Here is a 16,924-nt window from a genome sequence, read left to right on the forward strand (position 1 = left end):
CCTAAATGAAACATTGGTTTTTCCTCCTGCTCCTCCCTGTTTACGGATGATAATTTATCTATTCTAAACAGGGATCAGATTTTCCGTGACCATGTTTAATGCTTTGTGTGTATTGGCATGCATCTAATTTTCTACAGTCTTTACGCAAATTTGGTAAATAAATTGCTTTGTCTCTCGTTGGGCATTGCAGTGATATATAATGTAGTTTTAAGTTTGAACTTTAATGTTATAAATCCCTGTACAGATCCATCCGTCCGTGTACGACATGCTCTCATTAAAATGCATAAGGGTGGAAGAGAAGAAAAAAAATGTCTCCTTCCCCTTCCTTTCCTCTCTCTCCCTCGTTCTCTGTTTTCCACTTCACCGCTCAAGGAAATAAGGGAATGAGTGCACGCCCTTCTCTCGCGCACTCCCCCCGCCACACACACAAGGCACTTCATTCACTTGCAAATACAGAAAGATAAAATAAGTGCCATTTGTGGCACAAGAACCCGCCCCTCACCCCGCCCCTCACCCTGCTCCCCTCTCTCTCTCTCTCTCTCTCTCTTTCTCTCTCTCTCTTTCCTCCCCTCCTCCCTTTCTCTGCTCTTCGCAGAATTCCTGTCCCCTGCTTCAGGTTGCAGATTGCTGGATTACGATGGATCAAGAGGGCTGACCCCTGATTGTGCACAGCAGAAAATTGTCCTTTAGTCTGATTGGCTCCTGGGGGGATGACACTGTGGATGAGAGTGTGGAGATGGAATGAGAGAGCGAGTGGAAAGTAAAAGGGAGAGAGGAAGAAGAGTGCGTAGAGAGCGAGAGAGAGAGAGGGAGAGAGAGAGGGAGAGAGAGAGAAGTAGAAACTTTTCAAAGAATGACAGCCAGTATAGTTGAGAGGGAGCATGGACCCAAGGTGACTCTATAGGGAACTGATGCACTGCAGGCAGTTACTTCCACAACTTTTACAAGGGGAATTTAGTGAGCTTTGAGAGAAAAGAAGAAGAGACAGATAAGAGAAGAAGAGCAAAAACTGTCTGAAAAGGACAGAGAAAAAATAAATAAGGAAAAATAGAAGGTAAGGTGTGGAATTTTAATTGATTCTGACTCCACGCTAGAATGCTTTTCTACATGATCATCAATGAGAGATTTCAATTAAACGCTTGACTGGGTGTTACAGTTTTTCGTTTGACTGAATATTTTGAATATTCAGAAACGGAAAGAGAAACCTGTGAAAAATGTGACTGGCAGAGATGATGCCAGTGTGGGAAAACTAGCTAACTGAAGCTGTAACCTGTTTTTCAGTATAGAGAATCGGTCTGTAAGAATGCTTGTCTTATACAGCAGGATATTTGGCTGTCAAGAGATGACCAGAGTATTACGAGTGAGTTTTGGTCTGTGAGAATGCTTGTGTCAAAGTACAAACTTGTATAACTTCAATATGAATCGGAGTTCAAACTGTATAGGCTCATTCTGTACACGTCCAGCCTTGTCGGCAGTTCAAACACACTGTATTATTAGGTCTGCTTTTAGGGACTTTAGTTTAGCATTCAAACCTCACTCCTCACTCACAGTGAAGGCTTACATTTTTCAACATGAAAAGGAGGTCTTATTTTTTTTAAACTCTTCTCCAAAACCATTAAGCTGTCTCCTGTCTTGTAAATTGAAGCGGGGTAACACGCCAGTGGATTGACAGCTGTGCTCAGACACAGCTAGAGGCACAAAGGATATTGTGATTATTATCTGTGTCAAAAGTGGGGACGATTAATGCTCATTCATGGAACTGAGTGACGCACATCATGCTGATGTGTTGCTGTGTTTTCTCTATAATAACTAACAACTGCTTCCCAGGGATCCTGGATGATCCCAGGCGATGTCCTAAATGACACCGTTTTCCCTATGGTCAGAAGTAGTGCACTATGCAGGGAACTGGATGCCTTTGAGACACAACCCAGCTAGGACTCAACCCAGTTAATTTGTGGTGAAATGACACTGATTGCAAACTTTCCCGATGACACTCATGCTCCATGACATCATTTCCATGCACCAGTGATCGGGATGAATGCCAGTTTGTATGATTTAATATCTCCATAAATGACAAGGTTTTCACCCCACTCTGAATGAATGGACGTGCAGAGAGAGAGAGAGAGAGAGAGAGAGTGCCATAACAAATGAAATAATTTTTATATTGTTGTAGAAAAGCATAGGACAAAGCAGAAAGGTGTGAAACATTCAACAATTTTTTTTACCCCCTCTTATGACACTGAGGTTGCTAGTCCACTGATGCAGCAGACAGACAAAGCCACACAACTGGGTTCAGAGTACAAAAATCCTATAATTGAAGAGGCTCACATGTGGCCCCCAGAACACATAGAGACAGGAAGGAGAGGGATTATGTTTATTCATTTGGTTGACTATCTGTTTTCATGAACCAACCATGTTTATGCCTTGTGTTTTTTTCAGTCTAACATGGGTGGGAATCTGGTCTCCCATACCAGGATTTTACCTTTCAATCCTGCTGCCCTAAAGAACCCACATACATTCATCCTTCTCTGGGGACAAAGATTTGAAGTGCCCCGATAGTGTCTACTTCCTCAACTTTCTCCACCATGCTAAATCAATTGTGGTTAACAAATTAGCCATGACGTATCTTCCTGTGGTTCCCCACAAGGGGTTTTACTATGTTGGGAGCCCAAAATTGGCCTTCTTTCACGGTGACTCCCTCTTTAACTGGTCCATTTATGGACCAAGGGTCCTCCTAGAGAGGGGTGAACGGAGGATACGGACATGCCCACTGTGAAATCAAGCCTTATTGATGAATTGGAGGACCTGGATCTACATGGTATATAGGACCAGACTGTCGCGCCACACACAAAGTTGGGAGAAAGTATAAACGTTATCTCTTCAATAGGTATTTTGTTACGTACAGGTTGTTCCATGAAATTAATGCCCTTTGCCTACCTTTGATATAAAAGCCTGTTATATTAAATGAAGTGCACTTTAATATACACTGAATACACCCCCTTCTTGGCACAAACTGCGGTTTTGCATGTCAGCAATCACATTTTCAAGATATATAACTATCAAAATACAGAAATATTTTGCATTTTGATGCTGCGTTTTGCATTTCTGTTTTTTGAATGTTATATATCTTCAAAATGTGATTGCTGACATGTGAAACATTTTGGGACTATATCAACAATGGACTAAAGAAACAAATACCAGAAGATCATTTTTGGGTGGAATTGTCCTTTAAATAAAATACAAATAAAAACATTTACAAAAACTTAAACCAGGTAGAAAGCGTGTAAAAATTATAATGAAATTATTTGTAAATTATGTCATGTCAGATTTCATTTATTTACAGTATTTTCAATATAGAGCTATTAGCAGCAGAATTTTGGTTGATTTTGTGGTCTCAAACCAGTAAGGTTATTAACATTCTTCATCAAGAATATGGGCAAAATGTTATTATTGATTAATGAAAGAGGTGGGAATGTTTGCCCCTTGTCATATAATTGCTACATTTACTATGAAAAAGCATTCAAAATAGTTTACCAGATTTGTCTCAATGCAAATACTGAGACAACCTGGTTCAATTTGGATCCCTAGGCAAATCCATTTAAGAACCACTGCTACAGACCACATGGAACATTATAAGAATCTGATTTCTAATATGAATAAAGACCTGCTGTGCCAAAATTCTGCATTTTGGCGTGTCCCTCTGTGCACCCTCTATGACTTCTAGGAAGATTTTAACCCTCCATTGTAAGTTTTCACCACCATTGTAAGGCCCTAAATATTGTGTTGCTTTGACAAAGTAATGTCTGCAGATGATTTAATTCATGTGATTAGTGATTGATTTACATTTGTCCCTCATTTTAAGGTCAACCCTGTTATGTGAACTGAACTATTGTTTTAATAAGTTGGAACTGTTCGTTTTTAAATATATATATATATAAAAATTGGAACATCTTATAGTCAAACCCTAGTATAAAAGGTGGTCAGCTTTTTGGCCATTTTCTGGTGTTTTGTAGTGGAAAACTGACCTGGTCGAGGATAACACATCAATTTCATAATTTTTTGTGAAGCTAGCATTCAATTGCCCCCCCGTTGCACTCAACAAGCTTCCATTCCCCCTGTCACAAGGGGATACGTGGCTGATTTAACCCTGTTACGGTCAACACTTAGAACTTAATAGGCACTTACTATAGTAATTTATTTACTATTTTAATTTATTTTACCTCTTAAGATTCAAAAACATGTTGAACAAGTTGAACATGTGCTCTTTATGACAATGTTAAAATTTGATTAAAAAAAATTAAATCACCAAGTTACACTACTCAAAAGGCAAGCAATTGGTAGAATGACCCCATCTCTTCAATTCCACTGTAACGATGACGCCGTGAGTCGAGAAGCAGGTGCAGGTAAAATGTTTAATGAAAACAACAAACATGAAACAAGACAGCGTAACAGAAATGAGGTAACATGAACACATTCATACAAAATAGAGTCAACAGAGATGGTCGCCTTGCTTCAAGTTCTGAGGAAACTATGCAGTGTTTTGTTTTTATGTATTATTTCTTACATTGTTACCCCAGGACAAACTAAGTCTTATTACATACAGCCGGAAAGAACTATTGGACATAAGAGCAACATCAACTTACCAACATTACAACCAGGAATACAACTTTCCCGAAGAGGATCCTCTGTTCGGACCACAACCCAGGACAATGGATCTAATCCCAGTAGCCGACCCAAAACAACAGCACCGCAGAAGGGGCAGACGGAGCGGCCTTCTGGTCAGGCTCCGTAGACGTGCACATTGTATACTACTCGCCAATATCCAGTCCCTTGACAACAAGGTAGACTAAATTCGAGCAAGTTTCCTTCCAGAGAGACATCAGAGATTGCAACATTCTCTGTTTCACGGAAACATGGCTCTCTCGGGATATGATGTCAGAATTGGTTCAGCCTTCGGGCTTCTCCAAGCATCGCGCCGAAAGGAATAAACACCTTTCTGGGAAGAGGAAGGGCGGGGGTGTAGTATGCTTTATGATTAACGACTCATGGTGTAATCATAACAACATACAGGATCTCAAGTCCTTCTGCTCACCCAACCTAGAATTCCTTACAATCAAATGCCGGCCATTTTACCTACCAAGATAATTCTCGGCAGTTATAGTCACAACTGTGTACATTCCCTCTCAAGCAAACACCAAGACGGCCCTCAAGAAACTTCACTGGACTGTTGCTGTGCACTGTTGTAATGTTGCTAAACATGAATCACTAACTCAGAGAGGCTGCTGCCTACATAGAGACCCAATCACTGGACTCTTCAATAAATGGATCACTAGTCCCTTTAAGCCAGTTTAAATAATGGCACTTTAACAATGTTTACAAAATCTTACATTACTCATATCGCATGCATTATTTTATACTATACTATTATACTATTATTTCATACTATCTATTGCACCTTGCCTATTAAACTCAGCCATCGCTCTCCCATGTACTTATATGTACATATTCTCATTCAGCCCTTTATATATGTGTGTATCAGGTAGTTTTTGGGGAATTTGTTAGATTTCTTGTCAGATATTACTGCACGGTCAGAACTAGATGCACAAGGATTTCACTACACTCACATTAACATCTGCTAACCATGTGTATGTGACCAATAAAATGTGATGTGATTTGATGCAGTACCAACTGAGGAATGAACAAAAGGAAGGGACTTAGAAAGGGGAGGTAATGAGGTCCAGGTGTGAATCCTAACAATGAGTCCCAGGTGCGCGTAATGATGAGTTCCAGAACCGGTGATTAGTATTCCAGAGATGTCTTGTGCCGGAGGGTAGGAGCAGGAGTAGACATGACAGTACACCCCCCACCCCTCTGACGCGCAGCTCCTCGTAATGATGAGTTCCAGGACTGGTGGTTAGTATTCCGGCGACGTCGCACGCCGCCGTAGGGGAGGAGCAGAATTAGACATGACAACCACACTGTCGCGCCACACATGAAGTTATTCTGTATCTGTGTGACAGTTCTGTGGTTGACCACACTGTTGTTACCACACACGAAGTTTGGAGAAAGTCTGAATTTATCTCTTCAAAATGTGCATTGTTGATGTGTTGAAAAGTTGTTGAGAGTTCAAAAGCAGAGTGTATAAGTCTGTTTTGGACAAGTACACCCCTGCTCTTGAGATGGAAGTGCTCTATCGATAGGAAGTAGGCCACAATCATACGAGATTGACTTGTAAAATTGTATAAATCCTTTTCATACGATCTGCAGCAGAGCACTTAAGTCAGGCTGCATTCACAGAGTCTGAGTGACTAAAGTCAGAGAGTTTTTGATTGTTAGTTGGGATTCCAACTGGGGTAACTGGGGTAATTTTCTGTAGTTGGCCTAAGGGAAGGGAAAAAGAAAATTGGTGGTCAGCTACAAACATCTTTTAAAGGTATTTTGCCACCAAATAGTAGTTCATGGTCATGCTGACAAGCTAAATCTGCATCCCAAATGGCACACTATTCCTTACAAAGTGAAATACTTTTGACCAGGGTAGTGCACTATACAGGGAATAAGGTGTAATGCTGACAGACTGACTGAGATTTTGATGACTCAACAATATGGTCCTTCAATTGCCAACAGCAGCAACTACTGCTGTTGATTGTTACAACCCCTGCTTGAGTTACACACTTACAAACTTACACGCACACAGGTCGTGCAACATGATTCTACATCTCTCAGTTCTCCTTGAAAGCTTTTACCATTGTCTTTTACCATTTCCGTAGAATATGTAATTGTGGTGGGAAAATACCCGCTCTCTTCTTATGTTTGGTAAAGCTTTCACATCTGATGCCTCCTCGACCCTCCCCCCTCCATCCATCCCTCCCTCCCTTCATTCCTCTGCTCAGGACAGGGGGCAACTTGTGTGGCAGGTCGTAAAGGCAGGAGCAGCAAGAACAGCTGCTTTTTCTTTTTTCTTTAATAAGTGAAAAGCCATCAGATTAGTCTGAGGGAGATGTGTGGAGTGTTGAGCCAGCACAATTATGTAGCATGTCACCTCATTACACACAACAAAATAGAGGCCGATTGTAACGGGTGCAAGTCCTGACCTTTGACGGAGATGGGGGCTGGGGAGGTGAAGGGGTGTGTGGAAATTTTTGCGAGGTGCTAATTTGACTTCATAATGAACAACAGAGCCACTTGAATGGAAATAATGGAGACAGAATACAGACAGAGCAGAGACCAAGAGGGGCCCATGGAGGTCATGGCTCACCCAGCCTGTCAGGGGCCCTCGTGGGGCTTTGGGTCCCAGGTTGGGTGTGTCCCAAATGGCACCCCATTCCATATAAATTACATTACTTTTGACCAGGGCCCGTAGTTAATTGGGGGACATTTGGGACAGATCCCCTGAGTTGAAGGGCCAGGGGGGCTAGGAGCCAGATACCCCGTCCTGTCAGGGCCTTTATAGCAAAAGCACCCCGCCCAGCACCCTTCCCTAGCCACCAGTCTTTTTGTGACTATTCAATAATGATTAACTGTTTGGAGATTCCGAGAGTGTCCACTATGGCACAATGAGCTCTCTCTCTTACACAATATAATAGAGCTCAACACAGTCTCTCTTTCTCTATTCTCTCTTTCTCGCCCCCTACTTTCCATTTCTCTCTCCACGCCCCCTGCTAGCATTCTTTTCTTCCACTTTTCTCTTTTCTCTTTCCCCCCTTTTCACTATAGATCTATCAGTTTTTCCCCCGTGCAGCTTGTTAATTAAAGAGCGGGAATAGATTGTGGTGGAGGCAAACAGATGTGACCAGCTCACTGATAAAAGGAAAGAAAATCAAGCGAGTGTCATAAAGGCACAGTTTGAGTAGAAAAAATACATTGATTAAATGTAAAACAATACTTGCAATCAATAGAAAACTTTTTTTATTTTTTATCTACAGCACCATAAAGTAACAATTTACTTTGTTTTTTCGGGTTAATGTGGGCTGTCCGAGTGCAAAATAAAATGTAAATAATAAAAATAAGTTATCAAGTCTATTCCAAATGGTGGAAACAAAACATCTTGCAGAACTCTACACACCCTCAGTGGAAAGCACCACTAGTTGTTTGTTGTCCTGTTAGGCAGCAGCGTGTAGCTTGTAGTTAGTTACAGGAGGTTGATGGCACCTTAACAAATGAGGAACAGTGCAAAAATCAACTCTTCTACAACAGCCAGGGGAAGCGAGGAAAGAAAGGAAGAGAGGGGAGAGGGGAGAGGAAGCAGGGGAGATTGGGGGAGAGGGAGAGAGAGATGCCGGGAGAAACAGCACCGCCTCCTCTACACTCTCAGAAAAAAAGCAAATGCACACTGAGAGACTGTTAGCAAGAGAGAAATGAGAGAAGTTACCGCTGTTCCTATAGAAACTGAAAAGAGAAGGTGAAGCACCAGCACAGAAAGACAGAAAAGAGAAAGATGGGGGGGGTTGAGGAAAGGAGTTTTGAAGATGGTTTCTGTTGCCTAAGCACAACAGTAAATGGGAGAGTGTGAAAGGGAGAAAGAGCACAGGGGCTTAGGGCTCAAGAAGGTATCATGCGTGGCTCCTCTCAGACTAACCCTCAGCCCCAAGAGGAGTAACCTCTCCCCTGTCTCTCTCCCATAATTTCCCCATCTCTCCCCGTCTCTCCCCTCTCCTCCTCTACATGTATTTAGAACGCAGTGTGAGGCCCCACTCATTGAGTTTTAATGCAGCTATCTATTTCTAACACACACAAACACACATGGACACTCACGCATGCACGTGCACACAAACACACACACAAAAACAGACACACACAGAGGGTTCATTATCATTCAACAAAGGACAGAAGAGAGAAGCAGATTAATCTGTGTTTCTACGCAGTAGACTGGGATCAGTGTCATCTCTACATCCTTCTATCCTTTAATCCAGCCATCCTTTAATCCAGCCATACGTTCCTCAATAGTTTCAGTGAAGGAAAGAAAGAAATAAGGAAACAGAGAAGGAGCTTATAGGCCAAGGACGATAGTGTCAGTGTCCAATAATGACATCTACATTTGGAGGATTTGAAACTCATCTTTCCCTCCTTTCTTTTCTTTTTTCACTTTCCACAAAGCAGGAAAAGGAGAAAGTAGCCATTTGAAGACACAAGAAAGAAACAAGAAACAAACGCCTGTCATCAGTGGGTCATCGTATCACCAAAGAAAACACAAAACCCCATTTTATTTTATTTGCTGTTGAGTATCCATCATGGGAGATCGACATCACCACCATCCTGGGGGTGGTAGGCCTGTCTACACCCTCCTACTCAGCATAGGTCTGGCCTTGCTGGCCCTGCTGTCTAAGGCCCAGGGCCGTATGGATAGAGCCAAGACAGAAGAGGAGAGTGGAGCAGGGCTGCTGACGAGGGTGAAGAGAGGCTGGGTATGGAACCAGTTCTTTGTGCTGGAGGAGTACACTGGACTGGAGCCACTGTACATAGGAAAGGCAAGTCCACACACAAACACACACACACACACACACACAAAGAGAATATGTGTGAACTGCATGTCACTTTCGATTAAAGCATTTGCTAAATGTCCACCATCATTATTATTGAACTGTTCGATGACAGCTCTCAACTTTTCAATCAATATCGTCGCTGTCGGCTGAACGCTACCTCCGACGACCACAGGGTCTATCATCATTGATCAAGTGTTCAAGCCACTTTAACACCTGAGTGGTCAAAGTATCCTTTTTTGCCAATGATCTTTGTGCTTGCATCCCAAATGTCATCCTATTACCTATAAAGTGCACTACTTTTGGCTAAGGCCCATAGGGCTGTGGTCAAAAGTAGAGCACTATGTAGGGAATAGGGTGCCATTTTGGATACAACCTCTTCCCCACTGTGTATTGTATGGAGAGTTAGAGTGTGGATGAGTATCTGGGGCAGTTCTCCTGACAAAGCAGAGGAGACCTTCTCTGTGTGAAAGGTGTATAGCTAGGGGTTAAGTTTAGATGTTGGAACTGTCCATTTTTTTTCTTATTTTTTTTTACAGAATTTTTTGAACCACCACCTTGTAAAGTGAAGTAGTGAAATGTCACTGATTCAGTGAAGTCAGAATGATATTCAGTCTGTCCCAAATTGCACCCTATTCCACATAGTGCACTACTTTTGACCAGGGCCAATAAGGGTAAAGCAGGGTGCTTATTGAGAATCTACACTAACCGTGTGTGTGTGTGTGTGTGTGTGTGTGTGTGTGTGTGTGTGTGTGTGTGTGTGTGTGTGTGTGTGTGTGTGTGTTTGTGTGTTTGTTTGTGTGTGTGTGTGTGTGTGTGTGTGTCGTCTCTTGACCTGGGTTCAAATAGAAGATTGTGGGAGCTGTACTGTTAGATTTCAGTGCAGCCTTTGATATTAGTGACCATAACCTGTTGTTGAAAAAAACATATGTGTTGTGGTTTTTTAACCTCTGCCATATCATGGATTCAGAGTTATCTATCTAATAGAACTCAAAGGGTTTTCTTTAATGGAAGCTTCTTTAATGTCAAACATGTAAAGTGTGGTGTACCACAGGGCAGCTCTCTAGGCCCTCTACTCTTTTCTATTTTTACCAATGACCTGCCACTGGCATTAAACAAAGCATGCGTGTCCATGTATGCTGATGATTCAACCATATATACGCAACAGCAACCACAGCTAATGAAGTCACTGAAATCTTTAACAAAGAGTTGCATTCTGTTTTGGAATTGGTGGCCAAACTGGTCCTGGACATCTCTAAAACTAAGAGCATTGTATTTGGTACAAATCATTCCTTAAAATCTAGACCTCAGCTGAATCTGGTAATGAATGGTGTGGCTTTTGAACAAACAAATGGAGAAGACTAAATTACTTGGGGTTATCTTATATTGTAAACTGTCATGGTCAAAACATATAGATTAAATGGTTGTAAAGATGGGGAGAGGTCTGGTCATAATAAAGAGATGCTCTGCTTTTTTGACACCACACTCCAAAAAGCAAGTTCTGTAGGCTTTAGTTTTGTCTAATCTTGATTATTGTCCAGTCGTGTGGTCCAGTGCTGCAAGGAAAGACCTAGTTAAGATGCAGCTGACCCAGAACAGAGAGGCACATTCTGCTGAGTGCGGATATAAATACTATGCAAGCCATTCTCTCTTTGCTAAGAGTTGAGGAGAGACTGACTGCATCACTTCTTCTTTTATAAGAAACATTAAAGTGTTGAAAATACCAAATTGTTTGCATAGTCAACTTACACACAGCTCTGACACACACACTTATCCCACCAGACATGCCACCAGGGGTCTTTTCGCAGTCCCCAAATCCTGAACAAATTCAGGAAAGCATACAGTTTTATATAGAGCCCTTATATAGAGCCCTTATTGCTCAAATAAACAGCAAACTTTGTTTAGAAAAAACTGATGAAGCAACACCTCACATCACAATTTCTCCCCCCTATTTGACCTAGATAGTTTGTGTGTATGCATCGGTATGTAGGCATGGTGTGCGTTTAAAAAAAAAAATGTAGTTCTGTCCTTGAGCTGTTCTTGTCTATTGATGTTCTGTATTTTGTAATTCTGTATTATGTCATGTTTTGTGTGGACCCCAGTAAGAGTAGCTGCTGCTTTTGCAACAGCTAATGGGGATCCTAATAAAATACCAAATACCAAAATTACATTTTCACATGTGAAAACGTTCACAAGTCAAAATCAAACTCTCATGTGTGGACATGTATTTTTACATTTAATAAATATTCTAATTTGCAGTTTTACAGGTTGGTGTATAGTTTCATGGTATAACATGTAGAATTTTTGCATCCCCATATTGTCACATTAACTTCACATAAGATCACATGATGACATGTGATCACATGAGATGACATGTGAAACGTGATCACATGCCAAATGTATGTGTTTTTTTTGCAAAAGGGTAGTGTAAAACATAATATTAAGTTTGTGATATTTCAGCAGCCGGAGGTAAAAGGATTAACTTTTTATCTTGAAAAGAAAGTGTTATTATAATGTTAGCGGGCGGTAGCCGTTTGTGTGGTGTGCATGCTGAGCTGTGTATGTGGCTGTGTGTGTACAGATTGGGGTTGTGATTGCATCAATAGGCTCAACAGGCTGGTATTTGCACTAAGAGACCAACAATGGTCTTTGGCAATCTATTCCCTATGTAGTGCACTACTTTTGACCAAAGCCCTATGGGTCCATTTGGGATATGTCTGTAGCTCCCATAAGAACCACTAGCACCGCTGATCAGGAGAGCTGGACATGATTACTGTTCTTCTTCTGATGACCAACCAACCGTGATTAAAGCTGTACCTAATAATATTGTTCTATCTCAGATAGCACCCTATTCCATATATAGTGCACTACTTTTGAACAGGGCCCATAGGCACCCTATGTATTTGGGACGCAAATTGTGTAATCAGAAGACTATTGTGGGTCAAATAGCAGCCTGGTGAGCCTGTTGATGCTTGGTGCATTTGGGACGTACACTATACCATTCGTCTCAGGGGAGAGCCCAGAGAAACAGCATTATAATGACCATGTATACAGTGGTCCTTGACCTCTAATGAACCAGACCAGACCTGGGTAGAATTCAGTATCCGGAATACTTTCAAGTACTGTACTTGAGCTGTGCTTGATTTAGTTAGCATGCTACTATAACGCCACTAATCAAATAGTCCCAATAAATGTAAACGCCATGCTAAATCAAGCCCAAACACCTACATTACTATAAAGTACATTCTAACACAGGGGTGGGCAATTCCAGTCCTTGGGGGCCTGATTGGTGTCACAGTTTTACCCCAGCCCCAGCTAACACACCTGACTCCAATAATCACCTAATCATGTTCTTCAGTTCAGAATGCAATTTGATGAATTAGCTGTGTTTGCTAGGGATGGCGAAAAAGTGTGCCCCCAATAACATACAATTACATATAGAACATGAGCATGGTGCATTCAATGCCAGAATTGTGGATTTGATTCTTGCTAGGGCCAACCATGTGTAAAATGTATGCACATATGACTGTACGTTGCGTTGGATAAAAGCGTCTGCTTAATGGCATATATAGTATTACTATTTTAGTATTATTATTATATTATAGGATATCTGGCTCCTAAGCTGTCTTGACTCCTAACCTCTGACCTGTGACCCCCACAGCTCCACTCAGACATGGACCTAGGGGACGGCTCCATCAAGTACATCCTGTCAGGCGATGGTGCGGGCACCACCTTCACCATTGACGACAGTACAGGCGACATCCATGCTATCAAGAGGCTGGACCGTGAGGTGCAGGCCCAGTACCTTCTGCGAGCCCAGGCCTGGAACAGACAGACAGACCGACCCCTGGAGCCTGAGTCTGAGTTTATCGTCAAAATCCAGGATATCAATGATAATGAACCTAAGTTCCTGGAAGGGCCCTACCAGGCCACCATACCTGAGATGTCAACCATTGGTCAGTCAAGGGAGATTGTGGTCAGAGACAAAGCCCTGATTCCCCATTCTTCTCTGAAAGTGTGCACTTGCACTCTGTCTCGCATCAATTTTAAAATAGTAGAAAACTCCTTCAAGCCAATGATTACACCCATTTAAAAAAAAATCCATGACAGGAAGTGTGCAAGTGCACACTTTGGAAGAACTGTGGACAATTGGGATATAGCCATAGTGTGTATCCAAAATGGCACCCAATTCCCTACATTGTGCACAACTTTTGACCAGGGCCATTTCAGACCAAACTGGAGAGTGTGTAGTGTAGCTGGACATTGTGCTGCTGCTTCTGAACTTTCCATTCAACCATTCATTCAGTTAGCAAACTCTGTTTAACATTCTCTCTATAAAAGTTGTTTTGGTTAATCACAGCAGTGTGTTTATGTAGTGTAGGATGGTAAGGAGATGAGGATGTTTCAGTTTGTGAGCATAATAGGAAAGGTATTGATGGCTCTGCAATATCATCACTATGCCATCAAATGATGTCTCTGCTTACACACTGCACTAGTGAGAAACAATATTTATAAATCCAACAGTGAGTGCAGGTACAGACACAGTTACCTTTATAGCCTATACCATTCGCCAACATTGAAGTTTTATGTAGATGGACAGGCCATTTTTTAAACAGGCCTTGTTGAAATAACCATACAAATGGATTGAGTCATTCCAATTGTGTGGAAATAACATTGCTCACCATGTCACTCTCTTCTTCTCCTCCCTCCCTCCTTCCTTTCCTAGGCACTGAGGTGATTCGGATGACAGCCACAGATGCAGATGACCCTACATATGGTAACAGTGCCAGGGTGGTCTACAGCATCCTACAGGGACAGCCATACTTCTCTGTAGAGCCTAAGACTGGTATGTGAGCACAGGGGAAGTTTTAAAAAAAATAATTGGACCTACATTAACAATAGCAATTACAACACTTGTGTTTTAGTTATATTAGTAGATTGCCATGTTTTGGCAAAGAGCTGAGGCACTTACGTTTGCTCCTCCCAGAAGTACACACATACAAACTGAGCGTAAAACAACAGATTTTAAATGTATCAACTTGGTTGAGAATGCCCTCTTGTGGCTACCAATGGTAACAACTGGCAAATCAATGAAGACACCTGTGCATCCCAAATGGCACCCTATTTCCTCCATAGTGCACTTAGGGCTCTGGTCCAAAAAAAGTGCAAAAGGGGGCCATTTGAGTTATACTGTCCAAGACACATCCCTAATCTGCTTGACGACTGCACTGCTGACCCTCCCAATCATACTGTTTCTAATTGAGACCTCTCGTTCCTCTTGTCCCCCCCCCCCCCACTCTCTTTCCTCTTGTCCCCCCCCCCCCTCTCTCCCATGTTTCTCTCTGTCCCCCAGGTGTGGTGCAAGTGTCTCTGGCGGGCATGGACCGCGAGGTCAGGGAGAACTACTCTGTCATCATCCAGGCTAAGGACATGGGAGGCCAGCTAGGGGGTCTGGCCGGAACCACAGTGGTTAACATCACCCTCAGTGACGTCAATGATAACCCACCCATGTTTGATCAGAGTAAGATCCAGAGACTCCTCTCCTCATGTGCCGTATTTGTTTATTTTAATTCCCTTCAATTTATGCTCAAGACTGTTGACTTCCTTATCTTCATTCTTGTTAACCCTTTCCTCCTTCCCTCTTACATTTTAGTCATTTAGCAGATGCTCTTATCCAGAGCGACTTACAGTAGTGAGTGCATACATTTTAATTAATTTTTCGTACTCTCCTCTTGCTCTTTCTTTCCTTCCCCCTCCTCTTGCTCTTTCTCTCCTGAACTCTCATCTTCCTCTTATGTCCTCTTATCTTCCTCTCCTTTCCTCTTCTCTTGCTCTTTCTCTCCAGCCCTCTCCTCCACTTCATCCACAGTGTATCTCCTCGCTTGTCCATCTCCTTCAGATTCTGCTCTCTCTCGCCTCCCGCATCCTAATTTTCTTTGGCCACCAGTCAGTCACCAGCACATTAACCCTTCCCCTCTCTGTCATTACTTTTTATGTCATCATCATCCATCCATCCAGTCCCCCAGCCTCTCGCTGATCTCCAACCCTCTCCTCTCTTTCTCCCTCTCCCTCAATTTATTAAGGGCTTTATTGGCATGGGAAACATGTTAACATTGACAAAGAAAGTGAAGTAGATAATAAACAAAAGTGAAATTAACAGTAAAAATTATCAGTAAACATTACACTCACAAAAGTTCCGAAAGAATAAAGACATTTCAAATGTCATATTGTGTGCAAATAGTTAAAGTACAAAAGGGAAGATAAAGAAACATAGACATGGGTTGTATTTACAATGTTCTTCACTGGTTGCCCTTTTCTTGTGGCAAAAGGTCACAAATCTTGCTGCTGTGGCATACCGTGGTATTTCACCCAATAGATATGTGAGATTATCGAAATTGTTTTTTATTTTTTTATTCTTTGTGAGTCTGTGTATTCTGAGGGAAATATGTGTCTCTAATATGGTCAGACATTTGGCAGGAGGTTAAGAAGTCCACTTCATTTTGTGGGCAGTGTGCACATAGCCTGTCTTCTCTTGAGAGCCAGGTCTGCCTACGGCGGCCTTTCTCAATAGCAAGGCTCTGCTCACTAACTCTGTGCATCGTCAAAGCTTTTCTTCAGTTTGGGTCAGTCACAGTGGTCAGGTATTCTGCCACTGTGTACTCTCTGTTTATGGCCAAATAGAATTCTAGTTTGCTCTGTTTGTTTGTTAATTCTTTCCAATGTGTCAAGTAAGTTTCTCTCTCGTTACCCGGCAACCAGTCCGATTCCAGACCCATGCTGTCTCTTTGATTGGCCCCATTCCTGCTCTCCTCATTAACATCCTCATCAGGTCATCTGTCTATCCCTCTCTCAATCTCTTATCTAGCTATCCTCGGCAGCAAGACATCCCCTAGCTGTCTGCCTGACTGGTGGTCTCGTCTCCTCCTTGGAACCCCACCGCCACCCCTTATTTCTCTCTCTCTTCCCTCTCGTCCCCCTTCCCTCTCTTCTCTCCAATTAGTGCCATCACTTAAGTGAGACTATAATACATTGTAAGATAATATGGGGGGGGGGGCACTTGTCTGACAACCATAATGTGTGACCGCTTCAGTTCGGACAGTAAGGAGCACCTCAAATTGGGAACCACTTTCACCCGTTTTTGAAAAGAGATTAAATTGTTTAAATAAAATTCTCGTTGACCCATATGACAATACACCCCAATTTACGAACCGGCTCTGTGTGAACCAATTTGTGCTCCACAGTCTAAGTGCTCTAGGTTCAGGTCCTCTTAATGTCTTGGTGTAATTTAAGAGGTTTGGTGCCCTCTAGAGGAAGAATGGCCAAACACGTTCTAAAACTGCTTTATTGACTAAAACTTGATTTGTCACTGTCTACCTTTTGCTGACATGGTACCCAAACTGACACACAACAATAGATATTCACCAAACAATTCCCTCAAACGCACAGTT

The 16,924-nt window shown here is 42.2% G+C and overlaps 1 protein-coding gene across 2 annotated transcripts in view; it reads left to right on the top strand.

Annotated features, from left to right (window-relative positions):
* Positions 1-619: 619 nt before the first annotated feature.
* Positions 620-16,924, top strand: part of LOC110535570 (cadherin-20) — a 36,560-nt gene continuing 20,255 nt past the window's right edge. Inside the window, exons 1-5 of one of the 2 annotated variants that reach the window (XM_021620637.3) lie at positions 620-1,054; positions 9,097-9,464; positions 13,138-13,432; positions 14,203-14,322; positions 14,830-14,997. In XM_021620637.3, coding sequence (XP_021476312.2) covers positions 9,228-9,464; positions 13,138-13,432; positions 14,203-14,322; positions 14,830-14,997 — 820 coding nt within the window. In that variant the 5' untranslated portion in view covers positions 620-1,054; positions 9,097-9,227. Of the gene's footprint in view, positions 1,055-9,093; positions 9,465-13,137; positions 13,433-14,202; positions 14,323-14,829; positions 14,998-16,924 lie in introns of both variants that reach the window. The other variant, XM_021620636.3, reaches the window with a different exon arrangement.

The sequence above is a fragment of the Oncorhynchus mykiss genome, chromosome 11 (genome assembly GCF_057628025.1).
Source record: "Oncorhynchus mykiss isolate SJ-2025 chromosome 11, ASM5762802v1, whole genome shotgun sequence".
Lineage (NCBI taxonomy): Eukaryota > Metazoa > Chordata > Actinopteri > Salmoniformes > Salmonidae > Oncorhynchus > Oncorhynchus mykiss.